A 24,673-nucleotide genomic window follows, 5' to 3' on the forward strand; every position below is an offset into this window, starting at 1 on the left:
CTGCTCCCAGCACAGGCTGCCCCAAGGTCAGTCCTGTGGGCATGAGGCCCCAGTGGCTTACAGGAAACCTGGTTAACCATCGGTGTCACTTTGGGGGTGCAGCAGTGGGAGGCACAGCCTGAGCACTGTGGCAGAGACGTGTGTGCAGTGCTTGCGCAGCCTTATGTCCCCATGCCCACAGCACCCTGTGACAGCCCAGCCAGGGCATCCCAACAGCCCAGCCAGAGCACTGTGTGACAGCCCACCAGGGCACATCACGTCTCCATTGCTGTGGCTCCTGAGCCTCCCTGGATGTTGGCCGAGCACCCGCCTCTGACAGGGGCACGAAGCCCACACACGGAGCCTTGGCAGCAGCTGCTAACACCCCTCCACCCTCTGCTGCTGCCCACAGAGGAGATGTGTGTTCCAGTGGTCCAGCCATGCAGACCTGTCCCTGCCACCACGTTGGTGCTGCTGGCACCACCAAAGGAAGGCTGTCAGTGCCTGGAGTGCCCGGAGGTCTCCGTGCCCTGTGTCAGCACAGGAACCCTTTCCCGTGGCCTGGCACAGCCCTGGCACTGCCCCGAGATCAGCCCTGGTCCTGAGGCAGAGAGGCCAAGGCAATGCCAAAGGGGGGTCATGGGAGGGAGCTGTGGATCTGGGGGCTCGAGCACTGAGTGGGCTGGATCAGGTGTGCACTGAGAACAGGCTCTGACAGGGTGCAAGAACCAGGGCAGAGGCTTAGATGAGCGTGGGCAGGACGTGTTCCCCATGCCCTGGCTCGAGCTCCTGGCAGGGCTGGGGGCTGGGAGCTGTGCTCACCGGGATCCTGGGAGGGCCCTGCTCCCCCACACACACACACACTCCTCACCGTGGTGGTGGCAGTCACAGCAAACCAGCGCAGGATGCCAGGCAGGGGATAGGCTGTCACAAAGGTCGTCCGCTCGATCCACATGTTCTGCAGGAAGGGCAGCATCACCCACTCCCCCCCTCACATCACCCACAGTCACCCCTGGCTGCCCTGTGGGACGGGGGGCCTCCCACCTCCCCTTTTCATGGGCACAGGACCACCACCTTCCCCATCCCACAACCAGGGACCCCCTGTCTCTCCTCTGGTCCCTGGCTCCTTGCAGTGCCCCCCCAGCTCTCCCATCCCTGCTGGTTTGGGGTCCTGGCAGCCCCTCCCAGCACTCACTGCAAATTCATTGTCAGGATCATTCGGGCCTCTCTTGAAGGGCCGTGAGTAGCTGAACTGCTGGACGTGGTTGGCTTTGTAGAAGCTGTGGGGAGGGAAGGGGCAGAGATGGGAGAGGGCCCCCACTGTGTCCCACCCAGAAGGAGCAGAGAGGGGGCTCCCTGTGCTTCCCCCCCATGCTGGACACTCACTTGGTGATCTGCTCCGGGATGATCCGGCCCTTGAGCCGGACCCTGGCTTCCTCCACCGGCTGCACGGTGAAGCACTGGATGTCTGCGGGAGTGAAGGAGCCACGGGCACCGGGGGGGGACGGGGCTCTGGGAAGAGGGGTGAACCCCAGGACTGCAGGAATCCCCACCCGCAGGGCAATGGACAGGGACCAAACCACTCTCCCAGCCCCAGCCCCTGCATGGAGGATACACTGCCCCGGGGAGCCCGTGATGTCCTGCCCGGGGGGGGAGGTGCTCTTCAGCTTCTCGGCGTTGGGGAACGGGCTCAGCAGCTGCATCTCAAAGTCCTCCCGGCGCTCGTACTCCTTCCCCCGGTAGATGAAGACTCTGTTCTGCAGGGGAGGAAGGTGGCAGCTCATCCCAGTGCTACAGAGCAGGGCTGGGGAGCCCTAGGGCTGTGCACCAGCAAGCCCCAGAGCACTGGGGTGCTGCTGAGGCTGAGACCCCTGCCAAGCAGGAGACACCCCCTCTGGAAAAAAATATCTCCCCAGATGCAGCAAATGGAGGAAAAAGGAACAGACACATGGAGAATCAGGAGGTGATTGTTGCCAGCCAAGGCAGTGTCACTGATGGCAAATCCTGCCTGCCCAAATCAGTGGCTTCTACAAGGGGGTGACAGCATGGGTAAATGAGGGGAGAGTGACTGGACATGTGCAAAGCATCTGACCCTGTGCCCAGGACACCCTTTTCTCCAGACTGGACAGGCCTGGATGGGGCAGATGGAACCCTTGGCGAGTAAAGAACGGGCTGGATGGTGACACTCGAAGAGTTGTAGTCGACAGCTCCACATCCAGGTGGGGACCAGTGAGAAGTGGGGTTCTTTGGGTGTGGAGGTGGCAGGCGTGGAGCTGCTCCCGGCCCCGCTTACCCGGAGGAAGGTGGGGAAGCCCTGCCCGTAGTACCCCACGGCAAAGTAGTCTGGGCTGGGCCGCAGCACCTTCAGGATCTTCTCGTAGAACTTGGCTTCCCGCTGCTGCAGGGGAGAGGGGCAGGATGGGGCCCTGCAGACCACCACCCCCCAGCTCACCCCCACCATCCTGCCCTGCCAGCACCACCCCCCACCCCAGCTGGGCACCCACCAGGATGTCACTCAGCATTTCGTAGTCAAAGACGTGGCTCTCGTACTGCTCCGCCAGCTCCTTGCAGATGTGGATGGCCTCCTCCCACATCTGGAGAAGAGGGGGCCAGGGCAGGGCCCCCCCAGGACAGGGTATGCTGGGGCAGGGGGCACCAGGGGCTTCCAGAGGAGACCCCCCTGCCTGTGGGGGCAGCTGCGTCCCTCCCCCCCCATGAGGAGAGAAGTCTCTCCCTGTGGGGACGGGTGGTCCACTGCAGCAGCAGGACTTGGCTTCTCACTGTATCCAGCCCTGGAGCCCCCCAGCCCCGGCAAACTCTCCTCCTGGGGTGTCCCAGCTGCCAGACCCTGGCAGTATGAGGGCTAGGACTGGGACAGGATGGGATGGGGCAGGGTGGGATAGGGTAGGACAGGATGGGACGAAGGACAGTGGCTGTGAGGTGAAGTCTCCAGCCAGGCTTACTGCAGGGCAGCTCCCGCCCCACCACAGCTGTGGGGAGGCTGAGGGGCTGGGCTGAAGCCCGGATCTGGGGTCTTGGAGCAGGGGCCAGAGTTGGCCAGGGGCCCAGGCTTGCCCTGAGCCAGCCCAGCTTCCTCTGGCTGTGGGGGCTCGGGGGCTGCGGGGCTGGGTGGCTGCACTCACCTTGCCCTGGTCAAAGTATTCGATGATCTGGTTGTACAGAGCCTCCTTCAGCTGGCGCTGGGTGTGCAGGTGGCTGCCATGCAGGCCCGGCACGGGGGCCGTGTTGGGCTCCTCTGACCACTGCACGGGGCAGAGGGGGCCCGTCACACCAAGTCACCACGGCCACCCACACCCCCCCGTCCCCTCCGGGCGCACCGTGAGCAGCCGGGCGTGCAGCAGCAGCGTGTAGGCTCCCTCCGTGTAGTTCTCGTAGCTGATGTGCAGGTCCTTCAGCTTGTACAGATACCTGGGAGTGACAGAGTCGTGCGTGGGGAGTGACGGTACCACGTGTGGGGCCTGGCAACCAGCACAGCTTGGCGTGCAGAGCCCCAGCCCCCTGCCCCTCCAGCCCCCTGCCCCTCCAGCCGCTCTGACATCCCCATCCCACTGCGGCCGGGGGGAGCTCGGGGCCCTGGGATTCCCCACCCCAGGTGCTGCCAGTCTCCTGGGGCTGCACTCACCTGATGTACATGGCCTGGCGGTCGATCTCCTTGTAGAAGTTCTGGGGAAGAGCAGACAAGGCTGTTTGAATGGCCCCAGGAGGGACATGTGCCACAGCCCCCCACAGTTCCACAGTGGGTCGTGGTGCTGCCAGGACTGTCCCCACACAGAGAAGGGGCTACCCATGGCACCGGGGAGCTGCACAGTGACTCCCAAAGGACACTGGCTCTGGCAGTGGGTGCTCCCCATCTGTGCTGTGCCAGGGGCACTGAGGGAACTCAGGGAGACACCGGGACAAGCCCTGCCAGCCCCAGGGGACTGTGGGAGAGTGGAGGTGAGCCCTGCCAGCCCAGGGAGCCGAGGCAGGGCACAGGTGCCCACCAGGAGGTTGACGGTGCAGCTCATGCTGTAGGTCTTGTTCTCATCGTTCCTGACAGCCCGGTAGTCCAGGAGCCGCTCCAGGAGCGCAGTCACCAGCTCCACGAAGTCCGTCCCGGGCTTGGCCATCTCAGAGTGTCTCTGGCAGCAGCTCAGCAGGCTGGGGAAGAGAGGGGACCATGGGTGCCACTGCACACCCAGCTCCGCAGTGCTCCCACTGCTGCCCTGCCCGGCTTCCCAGGGACTGGGAGTTGGGAGAGAGAAGACCCTCAACAAGGGGCATAAATCAACCCCTGGTGTGCAGTGAGACCTCCCACAGGCATGGCCGGGATGGTGGGAGACCTGACAGCTCCATCACCCTGCATGGGAACCTGATGAGCACAACAGAGCAGGAGTCAAGCCTGGGGATGGCAGAGGCATCACCTGGGGCAGGGGTGTCACGTGGGGCATGGGGTAGTTCCTGGGGCAGGGACAAGTCCCAGAGCAGAGCAGGGCTAATTCCTGGGGCAGGGGTAACTCCTGGGGCAGAACAGGGGTGATTCCTGGGGTTGAGGCATCGCTGGGGACAGGAGCATCACCTGGGGCAGGGGCACTGCTGGGGGCAGGCAGCGGCAGGCTGGCCAGAGCAGCAGAGGTGTGCAGGGGGCACACAATGGTGCTCAGGCACCATCCTTCCTCCTCTCTGGTCCCACTCCCCAGAGGCATTCTCCAGGTCAGGGCACAGATGTGAGGAGGAGTGGGATGGCAGAGAATGGTGACAGCAAAAGGTCGGTGCCCCGGGGAGAAGGAGGGGACGTCACCACACACTCACATGCTCTTGAAAAGCTGCTTGTACTGCTCATCCCCACGGCCGCCCTCCACCTCACTGTCCAGCCTGCGCAGAATCTCGTCCTCAAACTGTGGGGGTGGATGAGGACGGGCTCAGCTTGGCCCTGGCTGCTGCAGTAGCAGCCCCAGACACGGGGCCTCAGAGCAGCCCCTCCCCAGGCACCACCTGGCAGAGACAGGTCCCTGTCCCCACTCCCAGGCCGTGCTACTTCCCCGGTGCAGGTGGTTCCTGCACCATCCCACCCCATCCTGCTCCCCAGGAGCAGCCCTGTCCCTCACCCTGCTGAAGCTCCCAGTCAGCTGGTGCTCGCAGAGCATCATGTCGAAGAAGATGGGGATGGTGGACCTGCGCAGCTCCAGCTCTGGCACCAGCGTCATCTCCAGGATAGGGCCCACCATGCCCGGGATGAACTCGATCTTGCGATGGCCTGGGGAGGGCAGGAAGGGCTGGGGGACAGATCTGCACCCATGCAGGCTCCCATGGCCACACTGGCAACACCCCACTCCCCACAGCCACTCTGATGATGGTGCAGATGGACACCAGCCCACGGAGACCCAACAACCCCCCTGCACACCGCAGCTCACCGAGGCTGTGCCACATGTCCCTGATGGACGCTCCGATCGTGGCCCTCATGTCCCCGTACCTGCCGGGATGGTGGTCAGTCAGCATCGCTCTGCAGCCCAGGCTGTGGCACACCCTGGCCAGCTCACCCCAAAACCCCTGACCCCGCGGCGTGGTGGCAGCCTGGGGCAGGGACCCGAGGTGTTGCCGAGCGGTCAGAGTGGACTCACTTGGCCAGGATGCTGTTGCGCTTGGCTGGGGAGAAGTTCTCCAGCTGCAGGGACTCCTGGGTGAGGAAGGCCACGGCCAGGTGGAAATAGTTGTTCCAAAGCTGCAGTGAAAGCATGGGGATGAATGTCAGGCCGGGTGAAATGGGGGGCTGGGGGCCAGGGTGTGTCCTCTCCCGGACCCCCAGTCCCCACCAGGAACTGGCAGTGCCCACTCACCTGCAGCTCGAAGCTGCTGTTGCTCAGGAACATCTTGGTCAAGGTGGTGGCAAAGTGGTTGATGGTGCGCAGGAACTCCCTGGGAGCAAGTGGCCACAGGCACTGAGCAAGGGCAGCACCGGTGTGCCCACTGCCCACCCCAGTGTGCCCACTGCCCACCCCAGTGTGCCCACTGCCCAACCCAGTGTGCCCACCATCCACGTGCCCACGCTGTCCCGCAGCAGGGGTAGGGCAGGGGCCTTTGTGCCCACTGCAGTGCAGCCTAAGGCCACCTGGATGCACCGGTCCTGCGTGCCTGGAGCTGTGCTCCGGTGTCTGCCTGCCCCGTGCCCCCCCCCAGGAACCCCAGGGTCTCACCCCCAGCCCCAGCGCCCACCTACGGGTCCCTCCCAGCCCAGGCCTCACCGGTTCTGCACCATGTTCATCACCACCCAGTCGCAGGGATACACTGTCTTCCCAATCAGGTCCTTGAAGAGAATGAAGGTCTCCATGAGGAAGTCCTGCCAGGGAAGAGGAGATGTCAGGAGCTGGGCTGGACCGTGATGCCCTCTCGGGAAGGCAGGGAGGTGCTGTGAGGGAGGTGCTGGTGTTGCCAAGGGGCAGCACTCACCATCAGCTCCGGCCGGGAGGGGAACGCCTGGATGTAGGCGCTGTAGTGGTCCTTGTCCATCTGGCTCAGGATGGCGGCCAGGCAGGCCACGTAGTGGCTCTGGGGGAGAGGGGCTGGTCAGTCCCGTGACCATGGAAGGGGACACTCTCCGTGTTCCCCCAGTCAGTCTGTACCCTGGAGGCCCAACTGCTCTGGGGGCCATTCACCCCCTGCCTGCCCTGGTTCCCTCACCCCAGCTCCGCAGACTTTTCCTGCCCCCTTCATCTCCAGCTCCTGGTCTGCACATCCCACTCCAGCGATGGGATGGCTCTGGCACCTGCTATGACGCCGAGGGGATGCAGGCATAACTCTACAGCATGCTGCTGAAGCACCTCTGTCATTTTTAGGGTAATTTAAGGTCATCTGTGGATGCAAGGGCATTTTGAAAATAGTAAGGAGGTTCTTTCTGGAGCCCGGTGCCTCCAGTGAAGGGTCCCAAACTGAGCCCTTGGCTCAAGCCCAGGAGGCTCCTGGCTTTGTGGTGAGATAAGCAGCCTGTGCAGGAGCAGGATGCTCTCCAGAAAGTTGTCCTGGGGGTCTCTGGGGTAAGAGCATCGTCCTGCAGGCTCAGGATGAGTGATGGCCCTGCCGTGCCCCAGTGTTACTGATGGAGCTCTGTGATCGTGCCGTGAGCCCTGTGAGGGCAGCACCGGGCACTGGGCACCACTGTCCATCCCGGCTGCGCTGGAGCAGCCCCGGCAGCTCTGCACAGGACACGGGGGGCCACAGGAACCTTCCAGTCCCGGTGGGTTGGTCAGTGCCGGAGCTTCCTCCTGGACAATTCCACCGGCTCCGGCAGAGAAGGAGCCGCACCGCAGCCCCAGGCCAGCCCTCGCCAACAACAGGGAACCCAAAGGGGACAGCCCAAGGCGGTTCGGGGGAACGTGGTTGCTGCCAGAGACCAAGGGCTCCAGCTTCGTCCCCGCAGCTCCCAGGCAGCCCCGGGAGCTCCTCGGGATGGGGCACAGCCCTCTGAGGGCTGCTGCGGGGAAGCCACGGCCAAAACTGCCTGCGGGTGGATTTGCAGGGAATGATCTTGTGGGAAGCAAACGGATCAAACCCCAACAGCTCCCGACCCTTCGGGCATCCAGGTGACGCCACAGCCCCGCGGCCGCCCCGCCGAGCGCTGCCCCGCGCAGCAGCACCGGGCACACCGGGGGCCCCCGCACCGTCCGGGCAGGACCCGCCTGGCGCCGGGACCGGGGCTCCTCCGGGGCTCCTCCGGAGCTCGGTACCCGGGCGCGCTCCCCGTGGCGAAGCTCCGCCCCCCGCCCCGCTCCGCCCCCGCCGGCTCCGCCCCGGTACCGGCGAGCGCGCCCCGCCCCGCCCCGCCCCGCCCCGCCGAGCCCCGCGCCCGCCGCCGCCGGAGCCGCTCCGCCGAGCACCAGGTACCGGTGGGATGGGGAGGGGGCTCTGCCGGGGAGCGGGGCGGCGGCCGGGCCGGGCGCTGCGGGCATCGGCCCTGCGGCACCGGGCCAGGACCGGGACCGGGACTCCGGGCGGCCCCGCGGCCGGGGCGTGGGAATCCCGGGGCCAGGAACGGCGACGCGGTACCGGGAGCCCTGAAGCCGGGACTACGCGACGGTGCGGGGACCCCGGGGGCGCGGGGGCGGTGCGAACACCCGCGGCCCCGCGGGATGTGCGGGGGGCCGGCGGGGCCGGGGCGAGGAGCCGGGCTGGGCTGGCCAGGGGGGATCCGTGGTGTCCCCCTTCTCTCGGCCGCCGGTGCGTGGTGCCCGGCCCTGGAGCCCCGGGGGTCGCGGCACTTCCCAGTCCTCCTCTTCTTTGCCCCCGCTAAGCAGGAGCTGCCCGGGGAGCTGCGGGAGCCACGGGGGCGGTGTCACCCCGCGCCGAGCATCCCATGGCAGGCACCGTGCGCCGGGCACCCCGCTCCGAGCCCCCTGCGCTGGGCACCCCGCACGGAGGTGGCCGCCGGCTGCCGTGGCGGGGTCTCTGGGGGTCACAGCCGTGCTGGAGCGGTGGCAGCCGAGGGAGGTGAATCTCTGGTGGGAGCTGCTGTGTTAGAGGGGCCGAAGACCCCCAGATCGTGCCCCGGTGCCGCAGCCGCGCCGCCCCGGCCCGTGTCCCCGCCGCTTGCCGAGTCGCTGCGTGCGAGAGCCGCGCTGGGGAGCGGCCGGGCGGGCTCGGCTGTGCTCCGCTCCCCCTCGTTAGGGACGGGTCGCTCACCGGGGCTGTGCCGGCTCTGACACACGCACACGCACATCCAGGGATGTCACTTCAGTACCGCGCGCCGCGGTGACGCCGGCCGGGGCTGGAGGGATTCAGCCCACGTTGCTCCCGGCTGCTCCCGGCGCCGCGCTCCGCGCCCAAGGCCTTGTGTCCGCCACCGGGGCTCCGGGATGCGGGAGCGAGCCCAGCCGGTCCTGCGAAACGGGGAGGCACAGCTCTCGGGGTGCGCCGGTGCCTCCCGGGGTCCGGTCTGACCCTCCCTTCGGGATCGCACACAAAGCCCGTGAGAGCTGCGGCTCCCGGCAGAGGTGCGGGGGGGCGGGAGGTCTCCGCGGAGCCGGATTTGTGTTGGGAGCATGAGGTGGACACGTATGAGTAACCACTGGGCCACGGCTGCGCTAGCGTGTGCCTGCGTGGGGACACGCGGGGGCATCGATGTCAGCCGCCCGCTCTGGGCGGCAGAACGCATTTAGTGCCGGCGGCAGCTCCCGGCGGTCTCCACACTCGGCAGCTCTCGGGGGCAGGGGAACGAGCCCCTCGGCACAGCCGCGGTGGCAGGGGACGCGGGGGACCACCGGCCGCGCTGCCTCCCTGCGGTGCTGCCCGAGGAGAAGGGCCGGGGGGCCGCGGGGGGGACCCCCGGGCAAAGCCAGGCTGAGGCTGGTACCCCCGGCCCTTTCCCTCATCCCCCCTCCATGGGGAGGGTTTGTCCTTCTGGCACGCTCGGAGGAGTGGGGTGGATTTCATCGCAGAAGCTCCTTTGGACTGAGGTTGTCTTCTTTACAAATGATAATTATTATAATTATTTAATAGTATGGTGGGATCCAGAGGCCATGGATAATTAGCAGGTCTATTCCCATCCATGCTAACACCACCAGTCCAATCCTAACCAGTGCCGTGGGCAGAGCCTGCCTCCCGTGTTTGTGGGGATGATCTGTGTGGTCCAGGCTGTTTGATGTGGGGAAACTGAGGCACGGGGAGACAGGAGGACACTTGGTAATTCCCAGATTCCCCTGGTAACCACAGTTGTCCAAAGCACGTGGAGATAAAGGGGAGCAGGCTGCCTGATGGCATTGGGAATGCACTTAAAGGCAGGAATTTGTATTCTGGAAGGACCTTCTCTGTGCTGGGAGCTGCAGCTGCAGAGGCCGCAGTGCTGGCTGCTGGCACCATGGCTGGTGGGCACCAGTGAGACAGGGGCTATCCCAGGGGGACCCTGCTGAGCCCCCTAAGCCCAGACCAGTGTGTGCAGGGGTGGCCAGGGTGGCGTGGGAACGGCTGGGTGGTGAAGCCTTTCCAGCTTTTTCCATAATTGTGCTCTGGGGAAAGCTTGTGGCTTTCTGATGCCATTTCTGGCATGAGAGGAAGCCCCTGGAGTCCTGGTCTGACAGGGCCCCCCGGCCTGGCTGGCTGCTCTGCACGCTGGGGAAGGTGGGCTCCAGATGGGCACCCAAGCCCCTTCTGGGAAGGTGAGACACCCTCCCTGGAGAGCACGGGGCTGGGGGGTCTGCTGATGAGCTGTGTCTCGCTTTCCTGGTCCTGCCATTTGCTCAGGATCATCCTGGGCCAGAGGTGCCGGCAGAGCCCTGGGCTTTGGTCGGGCTCTCTGGGCTGGACCTCTGTGACAAGCATCTTCCCAGATCCCTGTAGACACTCAGAGCATTTCTGGGGCTCAGAGGAGCGTGGTATTGCTCACACCACATTTGCTGGGTGTTCTTCCTCCCAGGGTGGTCTCTCCTGCAGCCCCAAGGAGTGGCACTGAACTGCAGTGCTGGCACCTCCAGGGACGTTCACTTGCTCCTCCATGGATGTGGCTGAGGGAAGCCCTGGGATATGGAACAAACTCCTCCTGAGGTGCTCCTGCTCCACATGGGCTGTCTGCCCCGCTCTGCCCGTGCTCCCCCAGGCAGGTCACTCTACCTCTTCATGTCTCATTAAAGCAGTGATACCGATGCTCCTCTGCTTGGCAGAGAGGTGGGAACGCCAGCAGGTAGCGGAGGGAACAGAGACACCACTGCCATGACAGCCATATTAGCATCCACGGGAGACAGAGGAATAATTTGGCTTCTGCAGCTTCTGAAGGCTCACGTAGAGGCTTTGTACTCCCCTCTCCCTGACCGTGTGCATCCTCCGTCTGCAGCACCAGCACATCTGCAGGTGGAGGGGAGCAATGGAAGCATAGCTGGTGACCTCTGTGTGCCAGGAGGCTGTCGCTGCTCCTTCCCAACCAACGGGACCTCTTCCTTGGGCACGAGCCATGGGGTGTGTGGCCAGGGCACCCGGGAGCCTCCGTGGCCTCAGAAAGGAGCCTGCGGGGTGCCCGTGGGTGCTGCCCTGTGGGAAGATGGGTGGCGGAGACCCCCCGCCCTGGCTGGGCTCCAGAGCCTTCTCCTGGGCCCCGTGGCTGGGAGAGTGACTAATGTTCCCGCAGAGCACTTCAGCCAGTGACCTACATAGGGAGGAGTGCGGATCCCTCGGCTCTGCGAGCTGCCACTCGTGCCAGGACCCACGTGCCAGTGCCACTTCTGGAACCCCTGGGCAATGCTCTGTGGGTGCTGGGGGGCTGGAGGGCACAGGCACCCTGGGCACGGCCACGGTGACAGGGACGGTGCCCGTGCCTTTGGTCCGGCCAGCCCGGGGGTCCAGGGGGAGCCCCAGTGGTGTTTGAGCAGCGCCCTGAGCGCTCCCTGGAGGGAGGGATCGGGTGCTGTGAGGACCACTGGGGACATGGGGAGCTGGGCTTGGGGACATGAACAGGGCTGGACCCGCAGAGCACTGGGGCTGTGGCTGAAGAAGGGACATTTCCTCGCTGGGGACCACAAGGGCTGAGTGCTGAGGAGGGAGAAGAGCTGCTCGAGCAGAAGCGCTCCATTGGCACAAGTACAGTCGGATATAAACGGGCCATGATTAAGTGCCTGCAGGAAATGAGAAGGTCTGTGAGGCTCTGAGCAGCTGGGTTCTGGAAGAGCCTCCAAGAGAACCGTGAGGGCAGGGCACGAGCTGCCTTCGTGGTGGAGCTTCCTCAGCGAGGAACCGGATTTTGGGTGTGCAAGTTGCCTGAGGAGCTGCTCTGAGTCCTCCGTCCTCGAGTCCCAGAGATGCTCTGATCTGAGTACAAACGCCTCGAGTCCTCCCAGAGCCAAGGCAGGATTAGGCTCTGCTGTGGAGTGATGTGTCACGAGCCTGGCTTCTGCCCCTCCAGTGCCTCATCCTCCAGTGCTGCCCCTCTCCATCGCCAGCAGCACCTCTCTCTTCTCTGGAGATCAGAAAAATCACAAGTGTTGCCCCACAGAAGCTGTTACCTCATGAGTGGAGCCAGGTCATTTGCTGCTCTCCTCTGCAGTTCCAGGAGAATCTGACTTCCTCCTTCATAAATCTCATCTCCCGTCCTCTTGCATCCCGAGAAGATTTATGTGTCTGTTCCGGTTTTCCCTCTGCCACAGGCATTACTAGGAGGACGAGGAGGAGGATGGGTGGGGAAAGGGCCAAAGCTGGCAGGTAACTTTCTGTACAGGGCAGTGTGAAGCAGGGCTCTGTCCTCTGAGGGCAGCCCTGCACCATGCGAGATGAGTCCCACGATGCAAACCCAGCAGGTTTAGTCCCTCTCACTCACAAAATTCACCATCAGTCAGTGCTGGCCAGAGGAACCCAGTGCTGGGGCTCTCCCGGGGGAGATTCCCGAGCCCTTTGGAGGCTGGTGGGCAGGTGATGCAGGACGAGGTGTGGCATCCCACCATCCAACATGGCACAGCACGTCCGTGGCAAAGGGCTCTGGGCTGGGGAGGGAGCTGGGCTGGCACATGGTTCGGAGCTCTGGTGCTGCTCACCAGGAGGGTGCTCAATCTTTGTGGGCGCTGCTCAGTGGTGTCCATGGGAAGAGGTTCCCGACGCTTCCTCAGCTCCTGGGCTCACTCAGAGGAGCAGGCATCCTTCCCAGCTGCGCTGAGCATCCAGCAGAACCCACTGCTGCAGGACTCATGTCCTCTGTTGCATTACAGGAGAATCACCTGGGTTTACCTGGACACCACCAATGTGACCTGCTGTCCCACCTTATCCATGAGCCTGGAATTGCCATAGGAACCAGAGGAGAAAAACCACTCAGATCTAAAAAATTGCTGAGATGGAGGATCCACCACTGTGTGAACCCTTTCCAAGCTGCTCCTGCACCAGCTGGCCTCACTTTTTAAGGAAGTTGCTCCTGCAGCTCGTCAACCCGTGTTTCCAGCTGCCATGAGCAGCCTCGGCCCCACGCCTATCGCCTGCCTTTGTGTTGGCCTTTTTTCTTCCTTGCACTTCATTTTCTCCCATTTCCTCAGTTTCCCTCTGTGGTCAGGAGCAAACAGTGCCCTGGGCCGCTGCCCCTCTGTGGTGCTGGGGCAGAGTCCAGCTATGGGTGATGGTTGTGGGATGGTTACGAGTGGAGACGTGCTGGTTAGCTGGTTCTAATCCATTTAATGTGTGTCACATTGCTTTGGGATTATCCTGCTTTCTTCGTCGAAATGTCAAATGCCTCACAGAAATCCGAGTCTGCTCCGCCGAGGCTTTTACCTCCACTGACCAAACTTGGAACCTCGTCAAGCCCAGCAGCAAATGGGTTTGATGAGCCGTGTTCTCCGCAGCCCCGCACGCTGCCGTCCTTCAGAGGGGATCAGTCAAGCCCCGAGCCCATTCCCTGGCCAGTGCCAGCCCACCCACATTCCCTGGACCCCCATGCCAGGGCTCTGCTTCTCCACATCCCTTGCACTGGGCTCTCCCAGGGTCACTCTCCACTGACCACCCCAGGGGGTCCCCAACATCCCCTGTCCCACAGACACAGAGCCCAGCGGGGCTCTGGCTTTGGTCTCTTCTGGAGAGGAGTGACCACAGCCTTGGGGTCCTCTTGGACTGGACCCTGGAAGGAGCTGTGGTGGGCTTTGGACCTTGGAGGGGCTCCGGTGGGCCCCAGGATTGGGGCGTTGAGCACCATTTCCCCGTATATGAAGCTTGAAGAGCAGCTGGGAAGTGCCAGTGCAGCTGGGTGCTGGGTGCATCCAAGGTGTCCCTGGGACCATCAGCACAGGGGGTTCCTCGGATTCGGCGGCAGTCTGGGGGGTCCCATCAGAGAGGGCAGAGCCAGGTTACAGGGGGCTCATTATCCGTGCTCGGAGACACCGGTGTCTGCAAACAGTGCCCGAGCACAGCTCTAAATCCAACCACAGCACAGAGCAAACGCAGGGACGTGTGGGAGGGTCCTGGCGTGGGTGGTTGACATCCTCGGAGCTGTTCCCAAACGGAGTTGCTCCATGTATAATTTATAGGCTTCCCTTTGTCCTTGTGCCTTGTCTCTGATCTCCCAGCGGTTTGGGAGGCCGAGGGGGCTCCTCACTGACTGACAGTGCCGCGTCTGCTGCATCGGCGGGGGATCAGCCTTGTCCCACGCTGCGTCAGCCGTGGCTCGGCGAGGTGCCCGCCGCAGGATCACAGGGCTGGTCCCGCGTTCGGACCGTGCCAGTGGTGCTCCTGCCCTGTGCCCGGCCCTTGGTGCTGCTCCCAGCACCCTCTGCCCCGTGCTGGTTAGTGCTCCCATTAAGGAACCCTCTGAAGCAGGCTGACCACAGGCAGGCTCGGCTCTGGCACAGAGATGTGCCCACTGGGCATGTTGCCCTCCCTGGCACAGCCACAGCTGAGGATGCTGCCGAGGACCTGGGCATGGGGCACCCGTCCCAGGGCATGGGCCCCCTCTGTGGCACAAGGGGGAGAGGTGACCCTGCGGGCAGGGCCTCGGGGGGTGGCTCACACCGCGGCCATGGGGTGGGTGCCCGTGCCCCGGGCCGGGCGGGGCTGTGGCAATGCGGGACACGAGGCGGGTGCCGCTGGCTCCAGCCCCGGCCAGCTCACTGCTCTGCCTGACGCTGCCCATACTAACGAAGGGCCCCGTCCCATCCCTCGTCGCGTCCTGCCTCGCAGACATCTCCGGGTGTCTGGGCACGGCTCCAGGCTCGGGAGGGGAAGCGCCGGGCGGCTGGGCGGCGTGTGGAGCAGCATCCCGACGAGCGCGGGGCGGGTGTGCGGAGGCACCGGGGCGTGCGGGGCCGGGGTGGGGGCAAGGAGGGCTGTGTGAGCTCCCTGCTCTGCTGGGTCAGTGCTCACCGTGGGCCTGGGCAGGCACTGGGCACTGGCGCGTGCAGCACTGGGAAGTTTGGTTGTTCCAGCGCTGGGGACTCCCGGCTGCTGTGCTGAGTCAGCGCTTTGTGCCAGCGGGAACAAGGCAAGACGGGGAGGGGGCCAAGGGGTGGCTGTGCCGTGTGTCCACCTGCAGTGAGGACAGAGGGGCTCTGGAGCCAGCGAGGCTCCTGCCTTATTGTACTGGGAGGGCGTGAGGGCCCCGGGGGAGCAGCAACCTGTGGTCTGGGCTGGGGACCACAGGGACGTGGGACGTGGGACATGGGACATGGGACATGGTGTGGTGAGGCTGAACTACCGCGCACCAGGGCTGACATCTCTGTCTCTCCCACCCTCTCCCTGGCATTGTGTCCTGAAATGAGCCATCGGCCTCCCCTGCACCCTGGGACACCCCAGCAGGGCTCCCCGTGTGCCCTGTGCTCCGTGTGCCCAGGCAGTGTGATGGGCTGGGGCAGCTGCAGGTGACCCGGGGGGCAGAGGCAGAGCCAGCTGGGCATGGGGCTGGGTGCTGGGGGTACATCGGGACGGGGCTGCCAAGGGGTTTGCCTGGCAGGAGCCCTGCAGAGCTGTGCAGGAAGGATGGCAGGGATGGGGATATGGTTAGGTATCCCTGCTGTGCCCCCAGCTCCTGACCCTGTGCTGCCTGGGAAGCAACGCTGGTGTCGGGGATATTCCACAGTCTCACCGAAGGTTCTCTCTCCTGCTGATTCTCACATGCCTGAAGTGGCTCAGTTTCCCCGAGCCGCAGTCTCACCCCTGCCCACGGAGCTGGCCCCCCACACCTGCAGCCCAGCCAGCACCACCGGTGCCCATCTGGCCATGCTCCACACGTGACAGGTCCCTGTGCCCATCTGGCCACTCCCCACACACGACGGGTCCCCTGTGCCAGTCTGGCCAAGCCCAGTGCAGGATGCCCCGTGCCCACTCCAGCCACGTCACATGCTGGACAGGTGCCCCACGCCCTTTCCAGCCCGTGCAGAGCTGGTGCCCGTGTGTGGCGGGTGTCCCATGTGCAGTAGGTGCCCCGTGTCTGTCTGTCCGTCCCTCACGGGAGCCCCGTGCCCCCCACCCTGTCCTGTGCCTGCCCTCGCACTGCCCCCCTCGCACGAGGCACCAGCCCCGGCGAGGCAGAGCTATTTTTAACAGCCGCTTCTGCTTGATTTGAGCTGTGAACTCGGAACGTGTTTATGCTAAAGGGGTTTCTTTTCCCTTCTCCCTTTGTGCTGAGGAGGCAGAGCCGCAGATCAAAGTCTGTCTCTTCGCGTTTGGTGATGGCGGGCTGGGAGGGAGCTGAGGCGGGAGAGGCTGGCGGCTCTGCGGGGACACTCGTGCCCTCGGGGGCTGTGGTGGTGTGGCCGGGGCTGACGCACCTCTCTCTGTCCCCGCAGGTCCAGAGCCCAGGAGCCATGGGCAGGCACGGCCGGCACCGGGCCCGACGCGGGCGGCCCTGAGCCCGGGCAGCCGCAGCGGGACGATGGGCTGCGGGCGCCGGCGGGGAGCTGCGGTGCCGGGCAGGGCTGTCGGGGCGGCGTGCCGGGGGCTGTAGGGCCGGGCGGTGGGCAGCATGCCCCGCGGCCCCTCGCCCGCCTCCCGCCCAGATTCCCCTGTCTGTGGCAGCGCGGGATGAGGCTGCCCACTGCTCCGACAGCTCTGGGGACGGCTGTAGCCCAGGGCTCCGGCCATCGGCGCTCGGCCCCCCGCGCCCCCCCCGCAGCCCCCCGGCCCCGCGGCCCCGAGCCATGGTCAGCCGTGAGCCCGTGCCTGGCCCGGCCCCCGCCGGCGAGGGCAGCCAGGAGAAAGCCATGACGGTGCGCTCGGTGCTGCTCAACCGCGACTCGCCCGACATCGAGAGCCGCCTCAAGCGCCGGCGCAACCGCACGCAGCAGGTCCGCTTCAAGGACCTGGTGGAGGGCGGCTCAGGGCAGGCGGGCAGCCCCCCGCCCGGGCCCGCGGCCACCCCCGGCCCCAACACCCCACGTGCCTCGCCGCCCCCCAGGGACGCCCCTGAGCCGGCGGCTCTCCGTGCCTCGCGGCGCAGCTGGCCCCAGGCACAGCCGGGCTCGCTGACGCTGCCCATGCCCAGGAAGGCGTGCATGAGCACGGCCATCCAGACCTCCCCCAGCCTCCAGAAGCCCTTCCCAGCTCCCCAGCCCCGCAGCAGGAGCGTCTGCGATGTGGCGGGGGACGCGGTACTGCCCGCCGTGGCGAGCGCCCGATGCCCTGGGGTGGCCGTGCCCACCACGACCAGCTGGGCTGTGCCCCCGCGGGCCCCCGGCAGCCTCCCCGCACATGACCGCACCGTGGCTCTCGGCCAGCACGCCACGGTGTGCCCCCTACCACTGCCACCGCCCAGGGACCCCCCTCCCCCTTACCGCGGCACAGCCGGGTGCCCCGCTGCCCGCTGCGCCCCCGAGCCCTGCCCGCCGCCCCCCGCCTGTGCCCAGCTCCGCGGGAGCCCACGGGGTGGCCACGGGGTCACCCCACGCCCGGCCTCCGTGCCCTGTGGCCAGCCCCGACCTCCCGCTGAGCAGCGGGGGCTCGGCCGGAGCGACTCGGAGCGGACCCTGCCCTGCGGCCGCCCTCCAGCCCAGCCCTCCCCGCACCGCCGGCAGCCCGGCCCCGCCACGGACACCCACGGCCTGCGCCAGCCACCTCAGGGCAACCCCCCGCGGGACCCCCCCCCGCCCCACCACCAGCTCTGCGGCTCGCCATGGGGGGGGCCCTGCTGCGCCTCGCCAGCCCCTGTCCCACCAGTGCCGGGCTGGCACAGCTCTGCTGCCGCCGCGGCGCCGGAGAAGACACCAGCTGTGCTCAGCACCTGCAGCCGGCTCCACGCTGCCGAGCCCGGGCATGGCCGGGCAGGACCCGAGGGACACGGGGAGCCGCTGCCCCCAATCCCACAGGGCCCCAGCACGGGGGCACAAGCGGCCGGGTGGGCACCAGAGCCCCCCCAGCACGGGCAGCCCCCCCTCGCTGCTGAGCAACCGGAGACACTGCACCGTGTCCAGGACCTACTGCAGCTGGTGGTGGTGGCCAAGGCACCGGTGGGACCACCAGCGAGGGACGAGGACGCCCAGACAACTCAGGGAGAGGGCCCCTGGCGGCCCGGGGAGCAGGGAGACCTGCATTCCCAGCTGCAGTCCCTGGAAGGGGTGCTGGAGACCAGCCAACAAACCATCAGGGTGCTGCTGGATGTCATCCAGGACCTGGAGAAGAAGGAGGCGCAGCGGGACGGGTGAGCGGGCGGGGATGGAGCGAGGGGCTGGGGAGACAATGTCCCTGGGGGGCTGGGGATGGAGAACAGGGGACGTTGCCAGATTTGGGCGCTGCCGCCTCCTGGACGTGTTTCCCTCTGAGAAACTCAAAGAGCTGCTGTCCACGCACACACGGCCCCGTGTCTCAGTGCGAGGTTTCACCCTCCCCAGCGTGTCCTGCTCGTGCCTGCGGGGCCCTCCCCGTGCCCAAGGATGGGTGCAGGGGGTGCAGGCCTGGGGGACGAGGGGGTGCTGGACCCCTGCCCAGATCCGGTGCAGCTGAGTTGCCCATTGGTCACTGGGAACAGGGAGCTGGGATGTCACATCCCAAGGGCTGGCTCAGAGGGGACCGTGTCCCTGCCATACCTGAGCTCTCACCTACTCCCAGCCTCTCCATGGAGGTACCTTCAGCACAAATCCAGTGGCCGGTGCCCTCGTGATGGGTGTGTCTGTGTGCAGGGGAGGTGCCCAGCACCCCCATCTGGCCTGCCCAGGATCTGCTTTCTTGGGCAAGGTCTCCCCCGGGCCAGCATTCCTTGGCCTCCCAGGCAGATTTGCCAAACGGCACAAGGTGGTCAGTCCATGATGGTCCCCAGCTGAGACCCTCCAAACTCATCTCACACAAGGGCAACCAACCTCCCAAGAGGTGCCAGTCCTGGCACCCTCCTGTAAAACCTCTGGGGCTTGTTCCTGATGCCCAAGATTGTCAGCTCCCACTGGGGCAGCACAGAGATCCGTTTGTTCAATCGGATTAAGCCAGTGTTGGGTGTGAGTGGAGTGCAGGGAATGCCGTCTCTGTGCCACCCCTGGAGCACTGCCAGTGGGGAGGGACCCCTGGGGGTCTCAGTCTGGCACCCACTGAGGCAGGTGCAGCCAGGACAGCTTAATTGAGGCCTTGGCTCCATGTGCTGTTACAGTGCAGTGAGCAAACAAGATACCCAGAGGCACACAGAACGGGACAGGAAATCACATAAAACGTTATCCTGGTGTCCTTATGCTGTGGAACAGCACGGCCTCATTTGCTACGGGTCAGATCCCAGGTGCCTACTGTGCTCTAGAGTGGGGCCACCAGCCCTGACACAGCCTGGCCAAGCCCAGGCACCGACTGCTGGCAACATCCTGCACCAAACAGCATCCCAGAGTGAACCGTCCTGGCAGAGGTACCCATGGGCACACACACACACACACCCCCCCCCCATATATATTTACACACCAAACACCATCCCAGGGTGAGCTCTCCCAGCAGAGAGGTGCTGTTGTAAACGTCAGAGCCGCAGGCACACACACACATACATACCATATATATATATATATATATATATATATATATAAAAGGCCTCATGATCTAATTTGGGTGCTGATAGAATAATCCCCATTGCAATGTATAATTTGGTGCATTAACAGACCCAGTTTCCGAGGGCTGAGAACAACCGTGGTCAAGGTCAAGTAACAGGAGGAAGATTTCAATGGGAAAATGTGACATCTATGTAGGACATGGGGGTGTTCTCTCAGCTGTCCCCCCTTCCACAGCCCTGAGGGGACAATGGAGACACAGAGGCAGGGTCCCAAAGGGACCAACAATATTTCACAGGGGCTGTTTCTTACAGTTCTGAGAGCAGAGGGAGCCAGGGAGCAGCAGGAAGCACCCACCAGCAGTGCTGGGGTGCAGGGGGTCCCCGGCACAGCCCCTGGGATTAGGGTGCCTCAGGGATGGGGTCTGGCACCAGCAGCAGAGACATGGAGGGTGCAGACTCCTCCTGTGGAGTGGCAGGAGGATGTGGCAGCATGAGCTGAGCTTGGGCACGCATCAGCTTAATCCGAGTCCTGTGCACCTTCCCGGAGGGGGAGGAGGATGCTCTGGTACAAAGGCATCAAGAAGAGAGAAATTCCAAGTCTAGCGTAGGCTGGAGATTAGTCTGGAGCATCTCCTGTGCCCATCTGCCAGGGCACTGCCGTGTGCCTGTGCTCCCACACAGACACAGCGCTGCCCCTGTGCCACTGTGTGTGGGGACGGGTGGGGTCACCCGGGGGCTGCGGGCGTGGGGACCCCTGGGATGAAGGTGGGAATGGGAATGGGAGGGCACAGACAGCGGGAAGGGTTTGGGACTGCTGCTGGGCCCGACTCTGGTTTGTTCCCATCAGAGAAATCTGTGAAGCTGAGAGAAACCACCCTTGGCCTGGAGGAGAGGGACTGGGATCCAGGGAGGAGAGTCCTGGCTCCCGGGGTAGGAGCTCAGAGGCAGATGAGGGGCTGGGGGCAGCGGGGGGCACGGGCAGCCCCAGGCCGGGTCTCTGGGCTCATGGCACATTCTGTCACAGGCGACACTCGTACCGGACCGGGCAGGACATCGCCAACTGCGGGACCTGCCGGGACTGCGCCTGCATCATCTACAGGTGAGGGCAGCCCTGGCTCGGTGCTCCTGGGGGTCCTGCTCCCCTGCACCCCCTGACTCCTCTGTGGGGCGAGAGAGGGGGGTCTGTGAGCCTGCACCCCCTGTCCCGGTGTTGGGGAGCACCCTTGGGTGTCTTGGCTGTCACTTGGCCTGGATCTGTCCCTTTATCCCTGTGGGGAGCAGCTCCCACTCCCAGGAGCAGCAAGGGTGATCTCCATGGAGGAGCAGCAGCTGGAAGCAGACTGCTCTGGCAGGATGGCAGAGCATTTATCTCCTGTAATGGCAATCTATTGGGGAAGCCTCACCGGCGGCTGGTGCGTGGGCTCACTCGAGCCCAGGCTGCATCCCGTTGTCTCTGTGCCAGCTCCACACAGATGCTGCAGATGGATTCCTGCCCCTCGCTGCTGTTTGGGAACACAGGGTCTTTGTCTCTGCTTCCCAGTGCTGGCTTCGGATCGGGGTGTGGAATCCCCATCCTCTGCCGCCCTCTCTCCTCAGAGCCCATTTGGTCTGTGGGGAAAGGCACCTCACGCCCTCCCTGCTCTCTCAGGCCCCATTCCTGGAGGAACTGGGAATTTACTCAAGCCTTCTGCCCTTCCAGGCACCCCTTTGTGTCCTCCTGGCTGTCCCCTCTGCAGTGTGGGTGGATGGCCAGGTGTGTTCTCATTTTGCTGTTAATTAGGCTGACTCTGGGCGCTGGGATGGGTGGGACGTGGTGCACGGAGCTGCTCCCAAGCCGTGCTCCGCAGTGCACGAGTGTGCCACAGCCCTGCTGTGCTTTGTGAGCACTGTGCCCCTTCCCAGTGCCCCCCAGGGCTGGGGGTGCCTGTCTCCAGACCCCTCGTGCCCCCGTGCACAGCGGTGCTGCCTCAGCGTTCTTGCTCTCCCCACGTTTCCCGCACTCCCCTGCTGCAGCTCGTGGGGGACTTCAGCGCTAATTGGGCCTGACGAGCCTGTCTGCACGTGGCATGGCAGTGCCACAGATGTCACACATGGGGGAGGTGGATCCCTGGAATGGCCAGGCTCCCGCTGGGGGCTCACCGTGGGCTTTGCTGCTCCCGTGGGATGAGGAGAGGCTCCGGTGGGACACGGGGTGGGGGAGTAGGGGGAGCACCCCCAGCACCAGACCCCAGGGATGGCCTGTGGCGGGGTCAGATCTGCCTGTCCCTGTCCCACCTCAGGGCAATGCACCAGCCGAGCACCCCCCCAGCGGTGCTGACCCTTTCCTGTGTCAGTGCTGGGCAGCCAAGGTCCCTCCCCGTGCTGCCCCCTGCTCTGGGGCCGCCGGCGCCCCTTGCCATTTTTTGCTGGGAATGGCTGGGGACCCTCGGTGTCCTCACCAGGGGAGGTGACAGGAGGTGACGGGAGGTGTCAGAGTGCCAGGGGGGCTCCTGGGGCGCTCCCCGTGTGCTGTGCCACGTGTGTTCCCGGGCACACGCCGCGGCACCTCGTTGATCCGATGGGACGTGGCTGGTGTGAGGAGACTGACGTGTTTTCCCTGTGAGGGAACATCGTGGCACGTGGCTGCCAGCAGCCAGACTGCACCACGGGGTGCTGCGGGGACACCGGGGGCTCTGGGGACACCGGGGGCTCTGGGGACAGCAGGGGCTGCAGAGACAGAGAAGGCTGGAGGGGTATCAAGGCCTGCAGAAACACTGGGAGCTGTGGTGATGCCGGGGGCTGTGAGGACAGCCAGGGCTGGGGGGCACAGCCAGGGACAGTGGGGGCTGTGGGGACACTGAGGGCTCCAGAACTGCAAGGAAACCTGAGGGCTGTGGTGGGGGGCGCAGGCCCCCCTCACCCCCCCAGACCTGGGGCACCCTAATTCCTGCCATGACAGCCGTGTGACAAGCAGCAGCAGAGCCCTTGCGTGCTCGTGCCACCTCCTGACATCGAATCTGCCCTGGGCCCTGGCCCCGGGGACATGCAACCCCCCTCCAGGGGACTCATTGCTAACGGGGGTCCCACAGACCCAAGCTCGACCCCCCACATCAGCACCGGGCTGGATACAGAGGATGGAGGAGCAGGATGGTGGCAGGTGGGCAGCTGAGGGGGATCCACCCCAAAAGACCCCCCTGATGCAGGTCTGTCCCTCTGGCAGAAGGTGCCCGGGGTGCTCTGGCACAGCCATGAGGTGCCACACGCCGGGCACGGACCCCGTGGCTGCAGGAAGGATGGGGTGGCTGTTTGGGAGGGATCTGGGCCCAGACCCCCCCTCGCAGCCCACAGGGGTGAGTGTGGCGGGCAGGGGCTGTCTGAGGGCACGTGCAGCAGGACATCCCCTCACAGGGGTGCACAGTGACCCCGGGAAGTCCGGCCACACCCCTGCACTGCCCCAGAAGTGCCAGGGGGCTCAGCTCTGGGGGACATGAGTTCCCTGGGGACTTTTGGGGAGATCTGAGCTCCCCAAGGGCTGTGTTGGGGGACGCTGAGCTCCCCAAGGGCCGTGTTCGGGGTGCCAGGGGCGGGTGGGCAGTGGGGCACAGCTCTGAGGCGAATGGGGGGCTGTTGCACGCCGGGGGGGCCGTGGTGGGTGGGGGGACCGTGGCAGCTGGGGGTGCCAGGGCAGGCGACCCCTCTGACGCCGTCCCCGTGGCCGCAGCGTGGAGCACGATTTCCGGCAGCAGGAGGGCCGCTTCCAGCGGGTGCTGAGCCACATCGAGGGCAACGCCGGGCCGAGCCCCCCCCCCCGACGGCCATGGGGGCGGCGGGCACCTCCTCACTGTCCGGGCAGGAGCTTTCGCCGGCGCCGAAGCTGCCAGTGAAGCTGGACGTGAAGAAATCCCGGCGCAAATGCTTCTGGTTCCTGTGAGCCCGGAGCGCGGGGGCACCGCCCCAGCACTGACCCCCTGCCCACCTCTCCTCCCTCCCTCCTACGGCAGGGTTTGGGTAGCACCAGCTTTTCTATTTTTAACCATTCCGTTGGAGGCGGGGAGCCCGGGTGTGGAGGTGGCGAGGGGAGCCGTGGCTGTATTTAAGGAGAATTCAATAAATTCCACAGAGACGCTATTTTTGTTACATCCTCTCCTGCCTGTGCTCTTCTGTTCTGGGGGAGGATGAGGATGAGGAGGGGGCAGCAGCCGTTCCCCTGGACTCCCCCAGGGCCCCTGGCAGTCCCCATGCTCCAAGCCTGCCCCAGCTCAAACCAGTGCCTGTCCCTGCACCCCACAGAGGGGCCTGCTGGCCCAGCCCCCATTGCTGCCTGCAGGTTAACCGGGAGCACTGAGGATTTCCACTGGTCAGAGATGGTGGAAAACAGTCTCTGTGGGACCCTGGCCCGGAGAGGAGACCTGTCTCCAACATCCCTGTGTGGAAGGGTGGGCTGGGCAGGGGTCCCATGGGTAGGGAAGAGGTGCTGATGACAGGGAAACAGGAATGAGCAGCTCAAATATTCCAACCTCTCTGGGGCTGCCACGAGAGGAGAAACTCGGTGTTGGTCTAACGAGGGGCAGGGAGCAGCAGTGGGTGTCTGACATATCCCAAAAACGCAGCAGTCAGTGCTCCCCATGCTGTGCTGATTCCCGACCACCCTCCACCACTGTGGAGCCACTGGTGAGAGCTCCTCGAAGCCCAGGGCACCTGGGTGCCCACCTCAGCATCTGGGAGCCTGCCAGGGCCTGCCACCTCAGTGTAGCAGGAGCAGTCATGGCTTTCCCAGTGGGGCCACTGCCTTTGGGGAAGGGGACATCTCCTGGTCTCCTCCAAAAGTACCGGGCACCCCTGGCCATGGCAAGCAGCTGCTGCAGCCACAGAGGGGAGTGGAGTGTGGGCAGGTTTGGCCACCGCTCTCCAATTGGTGCCCACACTGCAGCCCCCCAAAGCAGGAGACACACATGTGCAGGAGATGGCCCAGTGTCAAACCCCATCCCTGGTGTCAAACCCCATCCCTGGTGCTGGGGACCCCCTTGGTACTCAAGGGGCTGCAGCCAGGACAGTGACCCTGAGGTGCAACTCCCTTCTTGCCCAGCAGCAACGGGATGGACGGCGCTGTCCTGGTGTGGGCACAGGCATCTCCAGCCCCCTTGGCCCTTCCCAGCCACTGGAGCTGCTGGGGCTGACGGTCTGGGATCCCTGGCTGAGGGCAGGGGCTGTGGCAGCAGCACAGGAGCCACGGATGGTGCTGGGAGAGCTGCCAGATGGCACTTGAGGAGCCCCGAGCGAGCGGCAGGAGCGCGGCACAGCCAAAGGGTCCGTCCCTGCAGCCCCCCC

The 24,673-nt window shown here is 65.0% G+C and overlaps 2 protein-coding genes across 3 annotated transcripts in view; one reads left to right on the top strand and one right to left on the bottom strand.

Moving 5' to 3' along the window:
* LOC113978173 (dedicator of cytokinesis protein 2-like) overlaps positions 1–24,673 on the bottom strand; it is a 49,105-nt gene that overhangs the window by 3,622 nt on the left and 20,810 nt on the right. For both annotated transcript variants that reach the window (XM_027704902.1, XM_027704901.1), the window contains exons 29-45: positions 6,427–6,525; positions 6,222–6,316; positions 5,817–5,895; positions 5,601–5,701; positions 5,394–5,452; positions 5,088–5,236; positions 4,792–4,877; positions 3,984–4,140; positions 3,623–3,663; positions 3,318–3,408; positions 3,123–3,242; positions 2,484–2,573; positions 2,273–2,377; positions 1,595–1,736; positions 1,366–1,447; positions 1,175–1,259; positions 851–937 (exon numbers count right to left, since the gene is read on the bottom strand). In XM_027704902.1, coding sequence (XP_027560703.1) covers positions 851–937; positions 1,175–1,259; positions 1,366–1,447; positions 1,595–1,736; positions 2,273–2,377; positions 2,484–2,573; positions 3,123–3,242; positions 3,318–3,408; positions 3,623–3,663; positions 3,984–4,140; positions 4,792–4,877; positions 5,088–5,236; positions 5,394–5,452; positions 5,601–5,701; positions 5,817–5,895; positions 6,222–6,316; positions 6,427–6,525 — 1,668 coding nt within the window. The remainder of the gene's footprint in view (positions 1–850; positions 938–1,174; positions 1,260–1,365; positions 1,448–1,594; positions 1,737–2,272; positions 2,378–2,483; positions 2,574–3,122; positions 3,243–3,317; positions 3,409–3,622; positions 3,664–3,983; positions 4,141–4,791; positions 4,878–5,087; positions 5,237–5,393; positions 5,453–5,600; positions 5,702–5,816; positions 5,896–6,221; positions 6,317–6,426; positions 6,526–24,673) is intronic.
* LOC113978174 (basic proline-rich protein-like) lies at positions 16,317–23,457 on the top strand. The gene is made up of 3 exons (XM_027704903.1): positions 16,317–18,052; positions 20,391–20,465; positions 23,067–23,457. Exons 1-3 carry the CDS (start codon positions 16,557–16,559, stop codon positions 23,227–23,229), a joined length of 1,734 nt encoding a protein of 577 aa, XP_027560704.1. The 5' UTR covers positions 16,317–16,556; the 3' UTR covers positions 23,230–23,457.

The sequence above is a fragment of the Neopelma chrysocephalum genome, unplaced genomic scaffold (genome assembly GCF_003984885.1).
Source record: "Neopelma chrysocephalum unplaced genomic scaffold, ASM398488v2 Primary Assembly neopelma1_296, whole genome shotgun sequence".
Classification (NCBI taxonomy): Eukaryota; Metazoa; Chordata; class Aves; order Passeriformes; family Pipridae; genus Neopelma; species Neopelma chrysocephalum.

Excerpts from the sequence above, each read along its gene's own strand:
- LOC113978174 (XM_027704903.1), top strand. The coding sequence starts at position 16,557 with ATGGTCAGCCGTGAGCCCGTGCCTGGCCCGGCCCCCGCCGGCGAGGGC. Across the intron at positions 18,053-20,390 it reads AAGGAGGCGCAGCGGGACGG|GCGACACTCGTACCGGACCG; the intron begins GTGAGCGGGCGG and ends ATTCTGTCACAG. Across the intron at positions 20,466-23,066 it reads TGCGCCTGCATCATCTACAG|CGTGGAGCACGATTTCCGGC; the intron begins GTGAGGGCAGCC and ends CCGTGGCCGCAG.